General features: G+C 58.6%; 1 protein-coding gene across 2 annotated transcripts in view; it reads right to left on the reverse strand.

Annotated features, from left to right (window-relative positions):
- Window positions 1–22,059, reverse strand: part of RBM19 (RNA binding motif protein 19) — a 78,992-nt gene that overhangs the window by 18,768 nt on the left and 38,165 nt on the right. Inside the window, exons 22-25 of one of the 2 annotated variants that reach the window (XM_080559198.1) lie at window positions 19,195–19,300; window positions 13,421–13,544; window positions 6,829–6,953; window positions 5–6,122 (exon numbers count right to left, since the gene is read on the reverse strand). In XM_080559198.1, the coding sequence (XP_080415324.1) occupies window positions 6,862–6,953; window positions 13,421–13,544; window positions 19,195–19,300 (322 nt within the window). In that variant the 3' untranslated portion in view covers window positions 5–6,122; window positions 6,829–6,861. Of the gene's footprint in view, window positions 1–4; window positions 6,123–6,828; window positions 6,954–13,420; window positions 13,545–19,194; window positions 19,301–22,059 lie in introns of those variants that run through there. The other variant, XM_080559197.1, reaches the window with a different exon arrangement.

Here is a 22,059-nt window from a genome sequence, read left to right on the forward strand (position 1 = left end):
GAAATAAAATGAATGGCGTGCAGCAGCTACCCGTCACCCCTGGCGAGATGGAGACCGCATCTCGAGTTTGATTTACACGGATGGGGACGGGCACGGGAGAGTTTAGGGGGGATGCAGGTGCCCAGCCCCGTCCCCCGGGGGGACGCAGAGCCTGGGGAGGGCAGGGGCCAGACGTGGTGATGCTGAGGGGCAGAGGAAGGTAAGCAAAAGGGCTGGGGGAGGGAGCTGGAAAAATAAAGGAGAGAAAGAAGAAAGGGAATCAGGAGAGGCAAGGGGGGGCAGACGGAAGGAGCACGCGCGCGTGCCCATCTGGGCGCTGCATCACATTGAAATTGTCCCGCATTAAAAATTCACCAGGCAGCGAATTTTCAAGGGATTTGTAGTAATTAGATGACAAAATGCTGGCAAATCTCAGGCTTGCCAAAGATGTTACTCAGGGGTCAAAGACTCGACACTTTTGGCTGGGTAATTTGTAAGTGTCAATCACACTCAGCCATCAGAGGGAGAGCGGGGATCTGAGGGCTGCATCCTAACGAAGTCCAACGCCCCTGCCTGCAGCCGCCCCGCGCCTCGCAGCCGCACTCGCTGCCTCTCGCGAGGGACTCGAGGCACGGCAGCGGAAACACGGAGGCTATATATATTTATTTTTCCCCAGAAAAACTTCCCACTTTTCGTTTTTCGGGTCAGTTTCTAGCAGGAGGAGCGCCTGCCCTGGTTTTTGGCCACCAAGCGAGGCAGCTGCCCCGATCGCATCGCGCCGGCGCATCCGTCCCGGCCATCCTGCTGGGGGATGCAAAAAGGATTTGAGAAATGGGTGTTTTTCATCAGTCCTGCTGACATGTGCTTAAAATTGCCCGTAGGACGGGCTCTGCCTTCCTGCCACCCTGTTGTCTGCCCCCGGCTTGGCTCTGCCCAAACTGACCAGGTTAATTCGGACACCGGCGGGGTTGTCCCAAACCTGGCTGCTCCCGTGCTAGGGACCGGGACCCGCTGCGGGTTGAGCCGCCTGGAGCCTCGGGGAGAGGAGAAATTAATGGGTTTTCCACTCCATCGGTTAGAAACCGGGCCACAAAATGCAAAATTGAGCACTCAAGGTGCCACCAGAGCTCGCTGCCCTGGCCATGGGCGAAGGCTCCGCGCGGCCGATCCCACGGGGCCGTCCCCTGCCTTTTTGGGGGAATTTTGGCTCGACCCGTGCGAGCCCCGACATCAGGGCACGCAGCGCTGCGGTGGCTGCCCCGGCTGCTTCAGTCTGCCAAGGACCGGCTGCGATTGCCTGGAGTCGCAGGCTCTTTGAGATCAAACTGCCCCACAGCAGGGCAGCATCTCCCAAGCACAGCACCCCTCCTGTCCCAAAAACCCGGCTGAGCCCAGGATCAGCCCTGGCACCGTCCCAGCACGTGGAGCCTCTGCAAAATCGCTCAGCAGGGAATTACCAGCACGATGCCTGGTGGGAGACACAGTCTCGGGGCTGTCCCGCGATGCGAACTGAGGCCAGGCTTCACCAGCTCTGAAAAATTCCCCGAGAGCGCCAGTGCACTCGGGTTTAGGTCGCTGGAGAGGCAAGAGCCCAAATGCCTCTCCATCTCCCGAGGCTTATGAGGACGTCCTCGTTCCACCTGCGAAATCCCACCTCTGGTTTCGGACCGCAAGGGGAGGTTTAAGCTGGAGGAAGGGGATGGAGGGATGCAGGGAGGGGCACGGCAGAGGTGGCAAGGGGGAAAATTGCCTTCGGGAAGAGTTTGATGTGGTTTAGTTCGAGTCCGTCGCCGTTCCTTGCCGGAGGACACCGGGACCACAATACCTGGTAACTCAGCCAAGCGGCAGCGTGCCGCTCTCCAGCCATCGTGCTGCCCTATATAAGCGAGCTGAGGGGACTGTAAAAGTGGCTGTGGGTTTCTCCTCAATTTAAAAAGTCATTTAGCAGCTGCAAAACACTGCCTGCCAGCAGCCGGGCCTCAGAGGGGCATCCTGCCCCTAACCAGGCAGCGGCTGGGTTTCGAGACTCTATTATGCGGACTTAAATAGCACTAATTACGGACCGAGGCACCCAGAGAGCTGCAGAGGTGCTTCTCACTGTTCTTTCTCCATCTTAATGCCACAATTTCTCTGTTTTCCTTCTTTGTCGGTGGTTCCCTTCGTTTTCAGCACCAGGAGCCATAAAGCCCAGCGCAGGTTTTTCCTATAAAGTGCTGATGCTTTATAGGAAACTGAACCCCCACGTCGACCGACCGCGCTGGGTGAGCGAGGACAGGGGACTCTTCCCTGTCCAGGGCTGCTGGAGGTGGAGCAAATCCCAAATATGCGTGGCAACGATGACAAAAAGGCCAAAAAGCAGTGGCACAAGCCTGGAGCCGGTGTCCTGCTGCACGAGAGGGCTGGCGAGTGCTTCAGCCACCTTCGGAAAAGGATGTCACACATATCGGGATGCTGTGAGCGTGCTGCTCCTTGCTCCGTGCCCGGCTCCCGCCGCTCTCTGCAAAAAGGCAAAGGTTTTAACCCCACCTTGCTGGAATTTGCTGGCTGCTTTTGCTCTGCTCCTGAAGCAGCCCTCGGGAAAGCCCGGAGCTCCCCAACGTGCCCCAGTGCGGGTGCGGGTGGGAGAAGGGACTGACCCCATCCTCCGAGAGCCCCGGGTCCAGCAGCAGGGTGGGAGGCAAAGCCTGACCACGGCGAGAGGCTGCAGAGGAGAAAACTGACCCACAAGGTCCTGGGGCCGCAAGAGAGCCCTGATCCTAATTGCACCTTGATCCTAATTGCGCCCTGATCCTAATTAAGTGGCACGAATCACTCGCCGTGGCACGCTGGGGTCTCTCCAGGACCGTGCTCCTACACAAGACCAGGGTGCCAAGTGTCCCACGGGATGACACTGGCCGCTGACAGCCAGCTTTAGGGGATTTGGGGTGCCTGCCCCTCCTGGGGCTCTCCCTCTCCTGGCTGCTCCCGCACCCCGCTGACGGAGCCTCGCGCTCCTGCGCCGGCTGCTTTGCATATCTCACCGATTCCGGTCACATCGTGCACACATATGCCTCAGCCAACGTTTGTTGATATTCTCTCTGCCTCTCTTCCTAGCTCCAGTTTGGGGTGAAAGCCTCCCTTATTAGCCAATTTGGATACCCATTTACTGTGAATTACTGAGCCTGATTATTATTCATGAATGGATAAGTCTGAAATCTCAAGCCCTGCCATGCGATTTCTCTCCCTCTCAAATGCATATATTTAGGGAAAACAGGAGGCAGCGTGTCCGTGTCACGCAGCAGCGCGCTCCGGAGGAAGGAGAGCCGGGCAAGGCTTCTCGCTGCCCCCTTTTTTGGAACACTGACTTGTCCGGGAACACGGCGGTACCGGGCCAAGAGCAGCGAGACCCAGGACAAGGTCCGGATGCGCTTAACATTAAGGAGAGAAATTCACGCTCCCCAAATCCCAGCAAATCTCCACCAGCATCCACGAGAAGCGTCCCCACGGCAATTTGAGTTTGCTGCTGCCTCCTTCCAAGGGGGGCCAGGTACCAGGAGTCGCCTTGGTGGCGCGGCAGAGCCCTTAGGCATGGTGCAAAGATTTGAGTGCTGGCTGCAGGAAGGGGAAAAGAGGTTTGCCGTCGCCCATGGAAGGAGGCAGGAAAATCAGGGGCTGAACAAAAGCAAGCCCCGGCTGCCACGTAGCAAAGTTTGCAGCACACCTGCACGCCCAGCTGGGAGCTCTGCAATGGGGAAACCGAGGCAGCGAGGGGAGGGCTGAAAGCACCGGGCAGGCGGCAGCTCTGCGCCAGCACTGCTTCTGCCGAAGGAGCAGCAGCCGAAGTGGGTTTTGTAGAGCCCAAACCTTTCCTGTGTGCTTCCCGCTCAGCGAGCCAACCTGAAGTGTATGCAGACAGCGCACCGGGGGAGCAGGCAGCCAAGCTGGGAGCGTTGCTGCCGCCGTGCCAGCACGCAGCAAGAGAGGCTTGCGACGGAGCCGGCAGCAAGCAGGGCGCAGGAGAGCCGAGCTCTTCCCACAGCTGGCGGAGGGCTGGCAAACCTGCGGCGGGGAGACGTGCTGCTTGTCCTCCGGCGACGATCCCTGGAGCCCCGCTCCGTCAGCCAGCCTTTGGGGAAGGGTTTCGCAAAGGCGGCGTGGGACGAGGGACAGGAGGAGAGCTGGGAGGCAGAAAGGAAACCACCTGGATGCGGGCACGGGGCTCCTGTGCCCTCCTGGGAGTGGGGACCAGCAGCACCCAGCCCAGCCCGGACCCTTTGGGGTTCTCTGCCGGGGAGGTGACAGCCCCCTGAGGCCTCTGCCAAGAGGCAGCACCGAAGAAGAGCCAGCTTTCCATTAAAACCCTGCGATTCAGCAAAGAGGCTGAGTTTGAATAGCGTCCTCGTCCAATTCCAAAGGAGCTAAGGACCAGGGGGAGACCATTTCCCATAACTACGTGGACAGTTACAAGAGTTTGCATTATTTTATCGTTAGGATCGTTTCAGATCCAAAAAAAGAAAAAAATAGGCAGAGGGGAGTGATGAATTCTGCGCAGACCTACTTAGGCTTTCGGTTTAATTCAAGTTAATTAGCAGATATATGCTCATTCTCGGAAAATTCCCATTAAACCTGCTGTAATTTTAGGGTGCGGGACGTGGGATTCTTCCTACGTAACAAAGAAGCCGAGCCTTTGCTCAAGGAGTAGGAATTAACTCAAGCCGTTCTCCGGCGCTGCGATCAGCACTTCCACAATTAACGCGCGGGCAGATATCTGTACACACATACACAGCCCCCCCCCGCACACATCAAACAGATTTCCTCGATACCAAATTGCCTGAAAAATTAACCAATGTCAAACTGCTCAGCGAGATAAGTATCATTAAGGGAGAAAGAAAATCTTCATTACGTTTGAAGGTACGGAAAAAGCCCCTCGTGAACGTCCTCCAGCCCGATCCCAGCCACGGCAATAAGGCGTTTTAAAACGTATCAAAGGGTTAAATTAATTTTCATTAAAATTTAAATTTGAGAAGGCTCCCTCTCTCTCCTCTCCTCCCTCCTCCCCCTCCGAACGTTTGACTGGCAACCATTTCATATTTCAATCTCGGCAGAACAAATTGAATTAGATGTTGAAACCAAACTCTGCTCTGTTCTCTAAAGCCTACATGCTCTGCTTGCGCTAATCCTTTTCGGCGCTGCTGCAGACCTCAGAGACGCTCAGCAAGAAACCTGCCCCGCCGCAAAAGACAATGAGGGGAGGAAAAAGAGGAAAAAAAAAAAAAAAAAACCACAACACGGGAAAATCCAACCCGAACCTGCAAGCCTGCGAAGCTCTGCTTTAACAGAGAGCTGGGGGACACACGTAGGAAGGGGCCCGCTCGGCTCCTCCGCCCTCGGGGCAGCCCGGGCCAGCTGGGCACGTTTGTTCCTCTCTCCTGCAGGGTGCTGAGCCATCCTTCCGTCTGATCCTGCTCCCCTGCTCTTGTACCTATCGATATATGTATATAATTTTTTTTTTCTTTTACCTCGAAGCATTTTTTCCCACGGATCTTGGGATGGTTTTCAGCTTTCTGGCGGTGCTGTGCGCCTCCCATCCTTCCCCCATCCTTGGCTGACCTGATTCTTGTCCAAAGACGCAGAGCCCCTGCTCTGAGCTGCTCAGAGATTCACCCCGAGGCACGCCACTTTGCTCCCCCCCCGGTGCTACCCCAGGACCCCCACCAGGAATGCTGGGCAAAAAGAAAGGTAAAAAAACAAACAAGAAACAAGATTCCCTCACCCCACGTTGAGCGTACGGCCATTTCAGCTGACTCCCCCTTTCCTAACACTGCTCCAACACGCGTGCCTCAGTTTCCCCAGAAAAGGGGCAGCGTTTGGGGCTGGGAAGGGGTGTTTTGGGGCTAGGAAGGGGCATTTTGGGGCTGGGAAGCAGCAGAGCTCTCAAGCAGGGAGCGCCGGCTCCGGGAGCCCAGCTGGGGGAGGTTTGCAGACACCGTCCCAAAGCAGTGGCAAGCGGCCGGGGGAGAGCAGGGCAGGGAGGATGTGCCCAAAAAGCCGGGCTCGCCGTGCCTCCAAGCAGCGCTGGTGCCGCTCCGTCCCCTCCTTCCTCCTCCCGGCATCTCGAGAAGGTGCTGGCAGCACGTCCATGCGGAGGCATCCTTAAATCAGAGCTGTTCCACGGGAACAAATGTTATCTCCAGGCCCCGGCACTGACTGCAGACGCACCGTGCGAGGCAGGCAGTTATTTAACCCAGCTCGTTTTCCTCCTGCGGTCACGCAAGCACCTTCCCTTTCATCAGGAGGGCCCCGCTGCCGTGCCTGTGCCCACGGCACGAGGCAGGAGGACGCATTAGCAGGGTTATTGGTCGGCTCCGGGCCCAGACGCGCTCTCTATTCAGGAGACAGCGGTGCCGTGGGTTTAACGAGGTCCGGTAATAGGTGAGGTTATGGGCATCCCACTGCTAGGCGGATTGGTACCGCCTCGCAGCAACGGGCAGGTATTGCCGGGAGGAAAACAGCCTCGGCGGCACTGATGTGCATCACGCACGCAGGCACACGTGGGCGAGCACAGGGCGCTGGCACGGGGACAGCCCCGAGTCCCCGGTCACCGCCACGTGTTCGGCACCCTTAAAACCGGAGCCTTCCCGACTCCCCCGACCCCGGCAGGATCCGCCCGGGGGTCTCAAAAGGAGCTGGGGGAACCGTTTTGGCTGTTTTCCCCCCGTGCCCACCTCACGTGGCGAGCCAAGGAGGAGCAGCCCGCCTGCTCTGCCCCACGTGAGCACGTCCCTGGACGCTCCCAGGAGCCTTCTCCTCCTCCTGGCACCTCCGCCCGAGGCGTTTTGCCCTGCAGGGCCAGCTGTGCCCCGTACCCACCTGGGCGGCTGGCAGGCAGCTGCCGACGACCGGCTAGATGGCCTCATCTTTGTTGCTCTCCTCCTCTTCCAGCTGCTCCAGGATTTCACCCAAAACCTCCGAGTGTTTTCTCTTCTTCAGGGAACCTGGGGAGAGGAAACAGAAAGGCAAGGATCACAAGCCAGGCCCGCGCAGGACCGCCACCAGCTCCAGCCCTCCTCGTCCCCCGGCGATGCCGCTTCCATCTCGCCAGCTGCCCCCGGCAGCGCGGCACCACGGAGTGAATCCCCACAACTCCTGCACCTTTCCTCCAAGGCCTTTGCTGGAGGCCAGCGATGCCGAAACCCTTCCTGTGAAGCCCAAATCACCCACCCCACGCCCGAGAGCGCTTGCAGGAGCCCCCCAGGCGCACGGCAGGACGCGGATACCATGCGCACCCTTCCTTGGGGAAGGGACATCCGTGCTCTGCACCCTGCCACCGTCACCACAGCCGGTCCCAAACCCCCCCGGGGGGCTGCCAGCCCCCGTGGCGCCGAAGCCATTTGTCCCCTGTGCCGGGGAGGCCGGGGACTGCCTTGTCTCCGCCGGGCAAGAAATGCCCCCGCGGCACGGCAGGAGCCGCCGCGCAGCCCCCGCTCCCCCCGCGCTCCCCAGCCAGCGGCTCTCGCTCGCGAGAAGCACATGGAGAACAGCTGTTTAAATCCTGCTTTCAGACATCAAAAGCCTCGCTGGGTTTCTCAAACAAACAAACATACCGTAGGACCGAAGAAAAGGTGTAAAATAAATAAATGGAACAAGCTGTGCATTTTCTTTTAGTATTACAGCTGCTGCGGGAGATAAACAACAAGTAAATGTCACAAAACATCAATACAGAAGAAATTAACCTGACAAAAGCTCACATCCCCCTCCTCTGCCTCTCCCCCCCGCCCCCCCCAGCTCGGAACAGTTTTGCATTTCTGGAGTTCCCATCTAATGATTTTTATTTTTCAATTAATTCCTTGACAGAGCGCCAGAGCCCGCCTCGCTCCCCGCCGGGGGCTGCGGGGACGGGCAGGGGAAGGGGGCGCCGGCTGCCACCCCCCAGACCCGAGGCGCTCGGCTCTGCCCCGCTGAGATGCCCAACGGCACAAAAAAAGGGGCGGTCGAGGCCGGAGGAAGGCGCAGACCCCGCTGTTGACCCTACCCTTTACTCTGCCCTCCACGCTCCTGCTCCCCCGGCCGTCCTCGTGCTTAGGGTTAGGAGGCGAATAGGGTTAGGTGCGAATTCCCCAAACCCGTGGCAGGTCTGGGTTTGTCCCCCACTGCCAGCCCTTCCACACCAGACCCCAAATGCCCCTTGTAGGGTCTGTTCACTGCCCCCATCACACCCCAGTCAAACTGTATGGGTTTATTAGGGGAGCATGAGCATGGGAAGAGGTTGGATGGCTCTAGATTTGGGATCAGAGCTGCTCCTACCCCTAAACCCACCCCAAGCCAACAAGGAGACTGCGGATCCCCCCGACCACAGCACCCGAACCCATCAGACCCACAAGCGGCATAGGGAAAACCCCGACCCCGACGGCCCCCCCAGCACCGGGGAGCCCCGAGAGCGACCCGGCGCCTGCCTAACGGGGAGGAGAAAAGGGAAATAAACCGAAATCAAACAAAACCCAGGAGGGTGGGGAAGCGAATTGGTTCGACTTCCGTTCTGCTGCTCCAAGCTGGTTAAGGTTTGCCCGCTAACGATCCCATTTGCTTCCTTTAAACAATAGCCAAGGCCGGCGGGGGTGGGCCGGGAGGGGGATTACCACGGGATTAGAACGTGGCAGGGTTGCGGATGCCACGCTAATCCTGCAGGGTTTTACTCTCTGGCTACGGCATGTGTTTGCATTAGTTACAGATGCTCTGTTAAAAAAAAAAAAAAAAAAAAGGAGGAAAAAAAAAAAGGAAACACAAAGGGAGCCCAAAAGGACGGGAGGTGAGGGTGGGAGCGCAGCCGAAAGGAAAAAGGAGCCGCTTCGGGGGGCCTGGGCGAAGGAGGAGCAATGGGGGAAAGGTTGTGGGGTTGGGGAAGCCCCTTCCATTCCTTTCCCTTGCCCCTTCCCTTCCCTTTCACCCCACAGGGCCAGGCCGAGCACAGAGCAGGGCTTCCCCTACAAGCCCCCTGGGCTTCCCCCTGCAAAACCCCAAGGGGACGGGGGGTGCACGCTCCTGCCTCACTGCCCTCCTCTTCCTCGCCCTCTCCCACCCCAAACGAGAGGCAGCTCGGCGGCAGGCAGCTCCCCCCGTTCCACCGCCCGCCGAGAAAAAAAGCCGAGCCGTCCCTTCCCCTTTTTCCCTTGCGCTCGGCGCAAAAATTCCCCATCTGTCAATTTAATTCTTTGATCGATGGGAAAGAGCAGGAAAAAACGGCCCGGCACAGCTGGCTTCCCAAGTTAGCCCTGGCAGGAGACCGCCAGCCCCGCTGGTGACGGCTGAGCGCAATGTTTGCGGAGCGCGGCGAACACAAGTCGATAGCAATTTAGCTGGATTGGGAGCACGTACCTTCCCTGCACGGAGCGCGGGCTCCCGGGAGAGAGGCGGCGCCGCCGCGCTCGCCGACGTTTCCCCGGGGCTGGAGCTCGTGGCCGCGGCTGCAGCCGCCGTCGCCCCACGGCCGGCGCGCGGTGGAAGGGGGGAGAAAAAAAATGCAAGGAGAGGAGGGGGGGAGCGGTGCGGTCCTGAGGGTTGTGGGTGAGCACAGGGAGGCAGGAGGTTGGGAAGTGGGTGCTGGGGGCCTGGAGGGAACCCCAGGGCTCGCCGGCGAGCGCAGGGCACAGACGTGATCCGTCCCTCCCTGTGGTTTGAAGGGTTTTACGGTGCCCGTGCGCCCTGCTGTCCCTAGGGGATTGGCACAACGGCCCCTGGGGATCAGCCCCCTATAAAATGAGGGTGAAAAGAGGCTGCCGGTGGCAGGATTGGTGCAGCGACCCCGATGCAGTGCTTGCCACGGTCCTGCTCCATGGGACGGGCTGGATGAGCAGCCCCAAAGCCGACCAACCTTCCTGTGGCTTCTCTCCCCGCGTTACTGCAGACGAGTCCCTCTATCCACAGCAGCGCCCAGCCCTCCCTGCCACCCTCGTGGGCTCCCCACCACGCTCGGGGGCTCCGCAGCCACCTCTCAGCAGCAGCTCCCGCGTTAACAAGGCTTTGTGGGGTGCCATTAAACCCCAGAGAATCCAAGCGGGGTTTTCCCTCCCGGTATAAGACCCTCCTGCGCGAGGCTAAAGAGGAGGTGTGCTCAGGAATGAGAAAAGAGATTTAAGCTCTTAGCTACTGAGCCCGGAGGCAGAAGAACAGGGATCGGGGTCGGGCAGCGGGATCCCGTCCGGCAGCATCACCGACCCCACTGCTGGCAGCGGGGGCCTTGCTTCCCCCTGAAACGTTACAAAGGCACAGAAGGAGCCACGAAGAATGACCTGAAAACCGCACAAAATGGGAGAGGAGCCCACTCCACTTCACTGCACCTATCAGACCGATTGAAAAGATGGCTCCGAAGCGAAGCGACTTGATTGCTAGGCCAAACGGCGGCAACCGAGGCAAGATCTGGGAGGCCAGACCTGGCGTTGACCTAATGCAGAACAGCAAATTGAGACCCGAGCAGCCAAATCTGTGTAAGCGGTGCCTAGAAATAAGGCGCAGAATTGCAGCAGAGAGAAGTGGGCGGCGGGACGTGGAAGATGCTCCTTCTCTCACAGCCCGGGAAGCGTTTTGTTGCTGAGCCAAAAATGCCAGGGCTGACGGGGGAGACGCTGGCTGGGGGATTTGGGCTGCTGCAGCTCAAGGCACCAGCCTGAAAGGTCGGCCTGCTCCTTCAGAGCTGGGGATGCAGAAATCTGGGGGGCTGGCAGCGATACCCACACGGTGAGAAGGAGCAAGGTGAGGTCGTTCCACGGTCAAGCCAAATCTAACCTTGGAAACCCCTGCGCATCGCTGCTGCGCCCACAGCAAACCAAAATGGCACAGAGGAAAAGGAAAAGGAAAAAGGAGGAGCTTTTCAAAATACTTGCAGGGGTGTAGAACTTGGAAGAAATGTGTCCCGAAATTGATATGAGATGGGGAATACCAGCGCTCTTTGTCCTGATTCACCCCTTTTGTAGGTGAAAAATCCTTGGGATGCTCCCTGGTGGCTTTCATTTCTGTGGGATAACTGGGAGAAAGAGGTGGGAGCAGCAGAGCCCACGTGTCAACCTGTATTGCTGGCATGGCACTGCCAAGGTGACGACAGAAACACGCGACACCCCTGCAGCAAGGCCAGCAGCTCCCAGCAGCACCGTGGTTTGTGGCGTTGGAGGTCGAAAAGGATCGCAAAAGGCTTTCAGAGGGGAGAAGAAAAAACAGCAGGATGGCAATGCTCAATACCACGAAGACGGTACAGATGGCAGGAGGTAATGCTGCGTGTGCTCCCCACCCTGGGCTCTGCTCGGGAAAATCAGCCTCCAGCTAAGGTGGGGAGGCAACGGGGATGCGAACGAGCAGCCCCACGGTGGCTGCAAGCAGAGGCAGCTGCAGTTTTTATCCCTATCACCTTCTGCACACCCGCGGCAGTACCGGGGCAGGGCACGGCTCCCTCCTGTCCTCGGGGCCACTGAGCGCCGCTTGCGGAAACCTTCAGACCAACCCGCCCCGCCATCCGGAGAGGGCACTCCCCAGACTGGCACCCGAAGAACAAAAATCCCCACAAGGGCGGCTGGGAAAAGCTGTGCCCTGCTCCCAGTGCCAGGCAGCTCTTGTGCCCACCCCGCGGGGGCTTTGTCCTGGAGATCTGCTGCTGGCAGATCCCGCTCGGCACCGGGATTAGCCACCAGCAGCTTCACGGCGGAGACGTGTGTGTGTGTGTGTGTGCAAGGCAGGGCTGAAGTCATCGGAAATTATTTCTCTCTCTCTCTCCCCTCGAGACGGGCTGGAGAGCAGAGCTGCCTGCCGTCTTCAATCCTATTTCCAGCCCCTGAAGACGGGCGGCGATAACCTCGCTCCTGTTTTCCATCCAAGCCCCCGGAGCCACCGCAGCTCCCTCCAAGGCCGCAGCCCTCCTGGGAGGCGCAGAACCTCCTCCTGCCGCGCTCCGCATGCCCGCCTCGGCCAGGGAGGCAGCAGACAGGGGGGCCGGGGCGATGAAAACAGAAACGAGGACGTGAGCTGAGCCTGGGGTAGGCGGCAGAGCTCGCCAGCAGCAGCCGGCATCTGCTGCCAGTCTGCACCGACAGCAAAGCCAAGCCCGTTCCCCCCGCCCAGAGCAGAGGAACAAGGGCAGGAGGAGATCGCGCATAGAAAAGGGGTGCACAGGGCATCACACCTGCTCCCCTCTTCCCCCAGGACGGAGATTCACGTTGCTGTGAACGCGCACCCGCTCTGGGCTGGGTTCTGGGGGGGCACATCCATCCCCTCCCAGCAGTGCCCATCTGCCCCGCTGCCTCCCAGCGCTACGTGCAGGATATTTTACGTGGCTGGACACCGCCGTGCTCCTCCAGGTCTCCTTTTCAGCGCCGTGTTGGCGCTCAGCCCGTGGCTCCCAGCCCTTCCAGCTCACCACGTGCCCCTTTGCTCCACTCCTGGCCCCATCGCATCCCCCCTCGTCCCTTCCCCTGCCAAGCCGCCTCTTTCCCAGCCCGCCCGTAAGACTCAGCACCACGCACACCGCTTCACCATCATGTCACCGGGTCCTGCTGGAGCTGGGCTCGCTCAGTGAGCGAGGTTTGCTGCCTTCCCACCTCGGTGCATGGCAAAGCGCAGCCCCAGAGCTGCTCCTGCCACCCCCCGGCCACAGGCATGACAGAGAGGGGAGGCAGGGAAGGGATGCTGCAGGGGATGCAGGAGGAAGAGCATCGATCTCCAGCTCAGTCCTCCAGCCCAGGGGAGCCCTTCCTACATAAATATTTGCCAAGCAATGCATTTGTGCCTGTCGATGGCCGTCAATAGGAGCCCGCAGGGCTGCTATCTGCCGAGCTGTCATTCTCGGGCACCTGATCCAAACGGCACTCTCCGGATCTCAACCCACGGTCAAATTATTTGTCCTTTTAAACCGGGTTCCCATCCTCTGAGGGACCCCACTCCCCTCCCAGGTGCCCGTCCGTTAGACCCAGCCCTTGCTGGGAAGCCGACGGGGTTATCTCCGCGCAGCTCGCTGCACTCACGGTGCCACCACGGGCGCTCGTCCCCTTGCCCTCGCAGCCTGTCCCCACCTCCCCAGCACCCTAGGGCGCAAGGCAGGCAGAGCGAAAGCATTTCAGCTGGCACAGCGCTGCCTCAGCGCTGCCAGCGCGCGGGGAGTTAACAGCCTCACGTGCACAGGGAGAGCTGTCAGACAAAGCATCCTGCCCGGATCCCTCCTGCTTCCCCCCGCGCAGCCCTCCGCCGCCTCCAGCTCCTCTCCTGCAGCAGAGATTTCCTCCAGCGCGGGCACAGCCTCCTCCCCGGTGGGCCGTGCCCGCCTCTGCTGGGCGAGACCCCCTGCGTTGGCACCGCCGGGCTCCAGCATCCATCTGGCAGCCCCGGCGCTGCGGGGAAAGGGCCGGCGCGGAGCGGCGGCGCGTGCCAGATGGGCCGGTGCCAGCCAAGCTGCAGTCGCCGGGCCAGAAGGATGCTGCTACGTTACCGTGGAAATGGTCGGCTGTTTTCCGTCTCAGGGCCTCCACCGTGCTCTCCTCCGTGTCTGCCCACTCCAAGACCAGCCTCCGGCCGTACAGATGCGTGCTGTGGCACAGGGCGTTGAAGGCTTTCTGCAGATTAAAACGGGAGGGGGAAAAAAAGAGAGAAAATAAAAGCAGGCTTGCATGAGGAAAAAACAAAGATGTCCCTCCCTCTGCCCTGAATCTAAAAGGCCACCACAGGACATCCTGCTTTGAGCACTTGGCTCTGACGGGGCAGGATTCATCTCCATCACTGGCCGTGACTCCATCATTTATCTCCCACATCCTTGCAGAAGAGCAAGTACCCGTCGCGATTCCCGCTGCTCGCAGGGGAGCGGGCTGAGAGCCAGCACGTGGAGCAGCTCAAGGCTGGCTGCAGCCCTGCGTCACCCCGGGACCACACCTGAGCCAGGAACACGGGGCAATGAGCTGTGCCCGCAGGCTCTCTGTGTCTGTAGGCAACCCACAGAAGCACTCAGACAACACCAGCTCAATGCAGTCCCCACTTCCCACAGACTTCCAAGGGAATTCAGGTCTGGGCAGGATCGGGCCCATCCCACCAACACGCAAACCCTCAGGTCAAATATTTTCATCCCCAGGGGCCCGAAGTGCTCCAGACATCGCAATACACGGCTGGGCACGGGGCAGAGCAAAGGAGCGCAGGATGCTCTTTGAAAACCCTCAGCTAGGATTAGGATCAGGTAACTACATCAGGTCTGGAAACTCGCATCCATGGCACAAACACGGCTGCACACAGCATCCCTCTGTCCTCACAGCTGGAGGGCCCCGAAGCAGCGCTGATGTAAGGGTAAGGCTGGAAGAGCCACGGCCAGTCGGTCCCACGGAGGTGCTGAGGCCATCCAGCGCCGCGGGCAGGAGCTTGGAGAGCAGCACGAGCGCCTTTTCCAAAGGTTTTGTTGACAACAAAAGGAAACGTGTCGAGTTGATCATCCTCGCTGCCCGCTTTTTGGGGTTTGGTTCGAGCGCCTCGCCAGATTTGGGGCAACGCTGAAAGCAGAAGGTTTCTCTGCACACAGGGCAAAGGCTCGAAAGTCGCGAAGAAGTCTCCAAGCGAGGCTCGCCCAGCAGCGGCTCTGGATGGCCGAGGCTGTCCCCAGACGGCACGTCACGTCTCCAATCCTCCTGGAAGCGCCTTCGGGTGCCCAGCACTGCTCCTTGGCAGCCAGGGCATCCCTGGGGGCTTCAGGGCCCAGCTGCTCCACGGAGGCAGCAGAAATTCCCCGCAGAGCGAAAGCAGCGCTCCCACCAGCTCACCGCGCCTCCTCCCAGTCCGACTGCAGGGCCGTGCCTTTACCCCGCAGCAGGCTCTTCCGACTTCCTCAGATTACAAATCTCCAAAGAGAGCATTTCCAGGGACCAGCTTGCCGTTGCCTGCATTTTCCCCTCCTTCTGATTCTCCTTCGCTCACCCAATTCCCATCCATTATACAAAAATACAGCACTGCCAGCTCCACCTTGCCCGGACCACTCGCCGATGCACCGAGACATCCTTCCACATCTGCCACCTCCCCAGACTCGTGCCCGGCCCCGTTTTTGGGGTGTGCCGCAGCCTCACCAGCGCTTCTTGCAGCTACAGCTGTTTCTATTTGCCGCTGCTGTCGTTTTAAAGGCCCCTTTTCACTTGGAATGGTATCCAATTAGCAGAGCAATGTGTTGGCTTGAACAACCACCCGGGGGGAGGCGGCAGTAGGGCGCTGCGACGGCTGTTTACGTTGGCACAAGGAGCCACTTCCATAGCCTGGCGAAGCAGCACAGCTCAAATCACGCAGTCCCGTTTGTTCATTTCTACTTTTTTTTTAAATTTCTCACTACCTGCAGCACGAGGAGGAGGGAGGCTGCAGGACAGGATGCGGCCGCAGGGTTGCCAGCCCCGTAGGGATCACCAGGAGAGGTCGCGGAGCAAGAGGGAAGGCTGGTGTTGCCATCAGCTCGTGTTGGATGGAAATCCTGCTGGGTGAAGCACAACTCCTGGCGGCCAGGTGACACCTCCCGGCCTAACGCGCTCCTGGAATGAGAGGCTTTGAACCCAGGAAGAAGCAAAGCATGGGATGGCGGGGTGAGAGCCCCTGAGCTGGGGCACTAGAAGAGGATCCACGCCCTTCAGGTGAGAAACACCCACACGTGTTATTTCCTTTGGAAACCAGCTGAAAAATAAAACTTACACATTCATGGCTTTGAGAGGGAATAGTACTTCTTCAGGGCAAAGCAAGAACGCACCGATGGTTCGGAAGACAAAGGGACGAAGGGGAGAAATGCTGTCCCTATGCACCCTCGTGGCTGGAGATCTTCCAGAGATTAGTAAATTCACCACTGCTGCTATTCCAAATAAAAAACTGGGCAGGAGAAAATTCATTTTAACTACAGGAGGAATAGGAAAAGGAACGAGGACGAGCAGAATGGCTTTCAAAGCAAGTGGGGCTGGGGGCCTGAGATATTTTTGGTATCCTCCACCTGAGTGTCCGAAGACCAAGCTGTCAGAACAGGAACAGAGGGTTGTTGGCCGTCCATAAAAATGGGAAAAGACCTCAAATTACTGCGGCACTGCATCGCTAAAGAAAGGGGATCGGAGCAGGCTTGGCATGTTGGAAGCACCTGAACTTGGTGGTGGCTTCAGCTTGGGCATGGCCTGAGCGTGGCAGAGGATGGAGAGGCAGAAGGAGCAGGGAAAAGCAGAGAGAAAGGGAAAAGGAGAATGAAAAACGTTTGTGGGATTCAGAGAGGGAATTTCCAAATGAAGGGGGGACTGATGGACTTCTCTGATGCCTGGGACAAGGCAGAGGCTGCTTTGGAGCTCATCTGCTGTGCCAGGGCGCTGCAAAGTCAGAGATCAAGGGGCTGGACCACTGCATCCACCACCCCTGAGCGCCCCGGCGCGCAGTCCCTAAATGCTGTATTAATTTTGAGGACAGTGCTGCTCTGCCTCCAGATTCCCCCTTGCCCTATTAAATACTCAAGCCTCAGAGCCTCGGGGCTGGAGTCATTAGAGGGAAAAAGGGTCAACAACATTAGGAGATTGATAAATTTCCCTTCCTCACAAGAAACAGTCCCAACTGAGGATGCTCTCTGCATCGCCAGCTGCACACAAGGATTTTTCGCGTGCGCCTTTTTAAAGGGCTGCCCGTCTTTCCCAAAAGGGCAATTCCTGTTTGGAGACCAGATGTATTTTTATATTGACAAGGGAGAAAAGTGGAAACTCGGCTTCCAGTTAATAGTTTAAAAATAAAAACAATCCCCCACCAATTCTGCACGGGGAACTTCAGGAAATGTATCAAGCGGTTAAAGCTTCCTTAACCAGAGTTCATCTGCTACTGCCAGCGAATCGAAGGTCCCCTTCTCAGTCCCCAAATGCCGTGTGCTCCCAGCTAGTGGTCATCTTGTGCTGGAGATTTAAAGCCAAAGGCTTGGTCAGCAGGTACGCAAACCCTCTTTGGGAATACGCTGAAAGCAAGGCATAAAAACCCACCGTGTGCTGGGGGCTGGGGTAGCAGGATGGTAGCAGCTGACGGGGAATTACGAGGCCGCAGCCCTGAAGCTCCCGCTGCAGAAAAACTCAGGGTCCTGGCTCCTTTCTGAATCTCTGACGTGGGTTCCTCCCTCTTTCCTGGCTTAGCACACGTGCTGGGATCTGCTCAACGCACAGCCGTGGCGGGCAAGGGGACGAAGCCCAGCCCGACGGGGTGGCCGTGCTGGCACACCAGCGGGGATTTCGGAGCGGAAGCCCCCCGTCTCCCTCCCAGCTTTGGAAAAACCTCCGCAGGCGCTCCCACAGCAGCTGTAATTGCTCAGAGAAAATGACAAACATGGGAGGTCGCAGGCTTTAAATGCCCAACAAAGCCACCGTAACTATTCTATTATAAAAACATCATGTTTTATAAGACGCTTATAAGCAATTTCCAAATTACCACTCTGAGCAAAAATGTCATTGATAGTCCACAGCTATTCAGCTCAGAGGTCTCCGGGCCCACTCCCCTCCTCTCTCATTTCACTTAGCAATAAACACTAAGCCAATTATGTCCGTGTTTACGATATTCAGGATCCTATTCATCAATACACGGCGCATCCTTTTCCAGACGGCCAGTGGAGTGTACTTGATGTGCCACTTGTGAGACAATTAAATCCCTCAAAGAGATGAGGGTAAAAAAAAAAAAAGAGGAAGGAAGAAAAGCTGCTTTGCTGGAAAAGAGGAAAAACTCACGGGGTGATCTTTCACAGGGTGGCTTTCTCACCGCACGCTCGTCTCCAGGGTCGGTGCATCCCTGCCTCTGTGAGCTCCGGTGGGGTGGTGGGAGCAGGAGGATCCCGATAAGGGCCCTGCCACAATCTCTCCCCCCTGCCTGGCTGCGTTTTTCATTCAGGTGAGAGCAAACCTGACGAGAGACCCGGCTGGAGCAGAGGCACATGCGAAAACCGCAGAGCAGGCAGGAGACCCACGCTTCGAGGGGGCTCGCTGCACGACGTGCTGCTGAGCAAGCCAGCCCCGAAGGGGAGGGCGAATGCTGAGCTGAAGGAAGTTTGAGTTAGGATCAATACAGGACTAACAAAGAAACTCTGCGTACTGTGTTATAGGGGAGGTCAGGCTGGACCAGATGATCTAATAGTCCCTTGTGACCCTGGATCAATGAATCCTGTCTAAAAACATAAACACCGGCGATGCTCGCTCCCCCCTCCTCGCTCCTTCATCTCCGCTCACGGCCTTGAAAATTCGGAGTGGCTGCAGGTTGCTGGAGCCCCGTGGTACCTCCTCTTCAGCAGTGACATCCCTTGGCCTGCACCCACGGTTCCTCTTCCAGACACCGCACACACCACCGGGCACCAGCAGCAGGGACAAACCCCCAAAACCAACCCTGCGTCCTTCTTCTGACCACTGCATCAGGGACACCAAACTTCTGCCCTTTATGGCTCTGCCCTTTATGCCCTTACCTGCTGGCTGGAAGCACTGCCCAGCTTTTTACGTGCTGCCCCTGCCTCCTGCAGGACAGCTGTGCAGGTAGGCACAAACCCTCGCCACGGCTAGATCCTCCTTTTCAGAACTGCTGAAAACTCATTTTTCCTTCCTAAAGAGCACTGCTCAGGTCCCCAGGATGTTTTTCCGTAAGGCGCTCTGGGAAGCACTTTGAAAAGCGTTATATTGTGATGGAGTTTCTTGTCCTTGCTGTGAGCTGCCTCTGGTTCCCCCAGCTCAAGCAGGACCACGCAGGACCATTCATTTTATGGGCTATGACACCCACCTGATATCCCTGAACCAGCAGCCCCGAGTGACAGCCCCAGAGCCAAGACCCACACGTGTGCGTGGGGCGATCTGAGCTGTTTGGTAGCTGGACGCTCGGTACCACTTCTGTGAGCCCTTCCTCCCACAGACAGCAGCTTGCGGGGCCGAAAGCATGGCATGGCACAGCACAACTGCCTGCCCCAACCGCCCTTCCCCGTCTTTTCCGCTGCCACAGAAGAAAAGCTGTTTGCTAGACAATCTGGAGGGTGATCCTGGGTGTTGGTTTCACTGAGGGTGATAAATTAGCCAGACCCCGAGTGCAGGTAAAGAGAAAGAGAGCCTTCGGTGGCTGCCCACCGTGGGGGTTTAGCTTCGTTGTGGCTTTGCTGGTGAATCCAACAGCCTGCATCAAATCCCTCAGTGGAACAGGGCCTCCAGGCTCCCTTCTGGCCCGAGACCAGGCAGGGGCGGTGCTGGAGGGAGAGGAGACGGGGGCAGGTGCAGGTCTCACCTTGGCATCCTGCTTGGTGAGGAAATCCACAAAGCCGAAGCCGCGGTGGGAGCCTGTCCCTGCCATCTTCTTGGGCAGCCGGACGGTCTTCAGCTCTCCGAAGGTGCTGTGAGGGAGAGAGGGAAAAGCAAAGACACTGAGACTGAGGGGAGAACCCTCTTCTTCATCCCACACCACGACACCACCAGTTTCAGGCACATTTCAGGCTTGCCAGACCCGAGGACTAAGGCAAGCCGTGGGCAGTGGCCGCTCTGCTTCCCTGTAAGCGCCACATCCAAAGCATGCAGCGACAGCTGAAAGCTCCGCTGGGATTTCAAAGGCCATCCTTTCCGCTTCACAAAGCGAAAACCTCCTCCAGCCTAACTGCTGTCCTTCTCCTCCCTCTAGATCTGCAGAAATCGAGGCCCCAGCCTGCGTGCTGTGCCCTGCTCAGGGTGGGCAAAGAGCATCTCCGTGTTACAAGGGGTCAGATCGGATTTATTGGCACTTCAGGACACGGCCACAAGTCCCGGCGTGGCCTCGTGGGGTCTTTTCCTCCTTCCAGAAGAGCTCCTCTGCCCCCAGAGCCTGCCCTGCACGCCGTGCTCGCAGAGGTCCCGTCCCTCCGCTGGGCACCGTTTTTCAGACTGGATTTCCAGCAGCGTTTCAGAAGAGTCTGAGGGGCACCAGCATGGAAAGTTGGGAACAGGGGAATAAATAAGGGGGTTCCCATTTAGCTGGAAACCTTGCCGTGGCACGGTTTCCCTACAGAATGAACACATCCCTCAAAAACCAAAGCATGCAGCCACCCCCCCAGCCTGGACCTCACCCCAAAAGCCTGCAGCCAGACCCCGAGGCAGAGCTCGCAGCTCCCGCACCTTGGCTCTCCCACCCTGACATCCCCAAGAAATTCCTGGACAAAGCCCCTGTTCTCCCTGCATCCCAGCTCCAGCTTCCTCTTCCCCTCCCCTCGCCTCCATTTATCAACCGCATACGCACAAACCGCAGGCGTTAAATATTTAATGCGGACCGGGTCTGAGGAGATGCGGTGTTTTATTTGGAAACCCGCACGCACAAAAGGAGCCCGGGATGCGGCAGTGCCAAAGAGCACCTGGGAATAAACACAGTAAAGGCCGTAAATGCTCTCGTGAAATGATATAAGCTAAATCCTGGGAGTTAACCTGCTGCACCGGCGGCATGACCAGGCATTCATCCACCCAATTTCCTCCGGCAAGGCGGTGTGTAAATGTACCATTATGAAGCCTCCAAATGAATCCGCACGCCTCCTCCTCGGCGCTTCCAGCGCTCTGCCTCCCTCCTGCCCCCTCCGAGCTGGAGCTGGGCAAACAAACCAACAAACCAACAAACCAACAAACCCGCACGGTGCGGCCTCGGCCAGCGGAGAGGCTCGGGTTCCTGCACGAGGAGGATGCTCCCGGGCACCGGAGCTCCGCGGGTGGCTCCTCTCGTCGCCGCATCCCTGCGGGAGCTGAGAGCCCTGGGTGGGTTAAAGGGAGGGCTGACGAGGGAGATCCTGGCCCAAAGGGGTTTAAAACGGAGGTAGAAATGAGAGTGACGGTGCTCCAACCCATGGCACCACGGAAAACACGACCTGTGTCATGGGCATCGCCTGCGGGGAGCACAATGTTTGCCGAAGCACTTGCAGCACCCGCTCTGAGCATTAAATTAAGAGTCTCCCTTTGAAACCACACCGAGACCCGAGGCACGGGATGGGCAAACAGGGGACAGCTGGGACAACCCCTGGGGATGGGAGCAGGCCAGTTTGGGACCCTACGGGGCGCAGCGGGGGAGCCCTGGGGACACACAGCGGCCTCGGCCACCAAGAAGATGACAGCGGGGACCCAGCCCGGAGCGGCACCTCCTCGGGGCTGGGGGAGAAGGCCCAGCAGGGCCAAAGAGGGCTGGGGCTGTTGTAGGGGACCACAGCACAATGTTCAGCAGGGGGAAGGAAAGCAGAGGGACAGGGCTGACCCCACCGGGGCTGAGGAGTAAAACACCCCCCCACTGCGGCGCTAATTAGAAAGCACAACACAGCAATTACCATCCGAGGAGCTGTGAATGAAGTGGAGAGCCCGGGCCTTTAATGTTCTCCTCTCCAGCGCAAGGCAGAGGCTCACACCTCTCTTTTCCAATTATTTCCTCCAGATTTGTGCGGGGGAAGAGAGGCAGAGGCGGGGGGGGGGGGAGCCCAATTACCCCCCGCAGCGCCAGGCTCCTCGTACCGGGGGGACACCGACGCTGCAGCCCACGAGCTCGGGGACGGCCCCAAAAACCCGCAGGAGCGGGGCTAGAGGAAGGGACAGGGACGCAGCCCATCCGAGCGAGGTGACAGGGAGGAAAGGAGCTTTTAGGCAGGCTGGCGAGCCAGCTGCTGGAAATGTGGCTCACCGCTGACATCCCACCGAGCTGCTTTAACACCCGGGGGGGGACAGCTACGGAGGAGGGTGGGCTCCCAGCAGCTCGGACCCCTTGTTGTTGCCTCCTTCCCCTTCCAGAACGTGACTGCGATGTTTGCTAACCCACCGGCATGCAGAGACCTGTGTGCAAACGCAGCAGGCACCCCAGGAGCCGGGTTTCCCCTCGGAGCTGATGCCTCTCCTCTCTCCGTGGGGAACTGGACGGCGATCAGCCGGCGCTGGCACCAGACCCCGCTGCTGGCGCAGAGCATGGCCCCGGGCCAGGCTCCTCAACCCCTGCACCAGGCTTTACAGGGCAGTCCCAGGAGCTGGAGTGAGAGTGTGTGAAACCCTGAGCGGCCACGGACCCTCTTGGGACACGGATGCTCACCACCAGGAGCTGAGCTTGGAGCTGCGGAGGTCAGAGGAGGGTCCTGGCTGAGACCACAACCAGTCCGGACAGAAAGCT

The sequence above is a fragment of the Anser brachyrhynchus genome, assembly GCF_964034855.1.
Source record: "Anser brachyrhynchus genome assembly, chromosome: 17".
Taxonomy (NCBI): Eukaryota; Metazoa; Chordata; class Aves; order Anseriformes; family Anatidae; genus Anser; species Anser brachyrhynchus.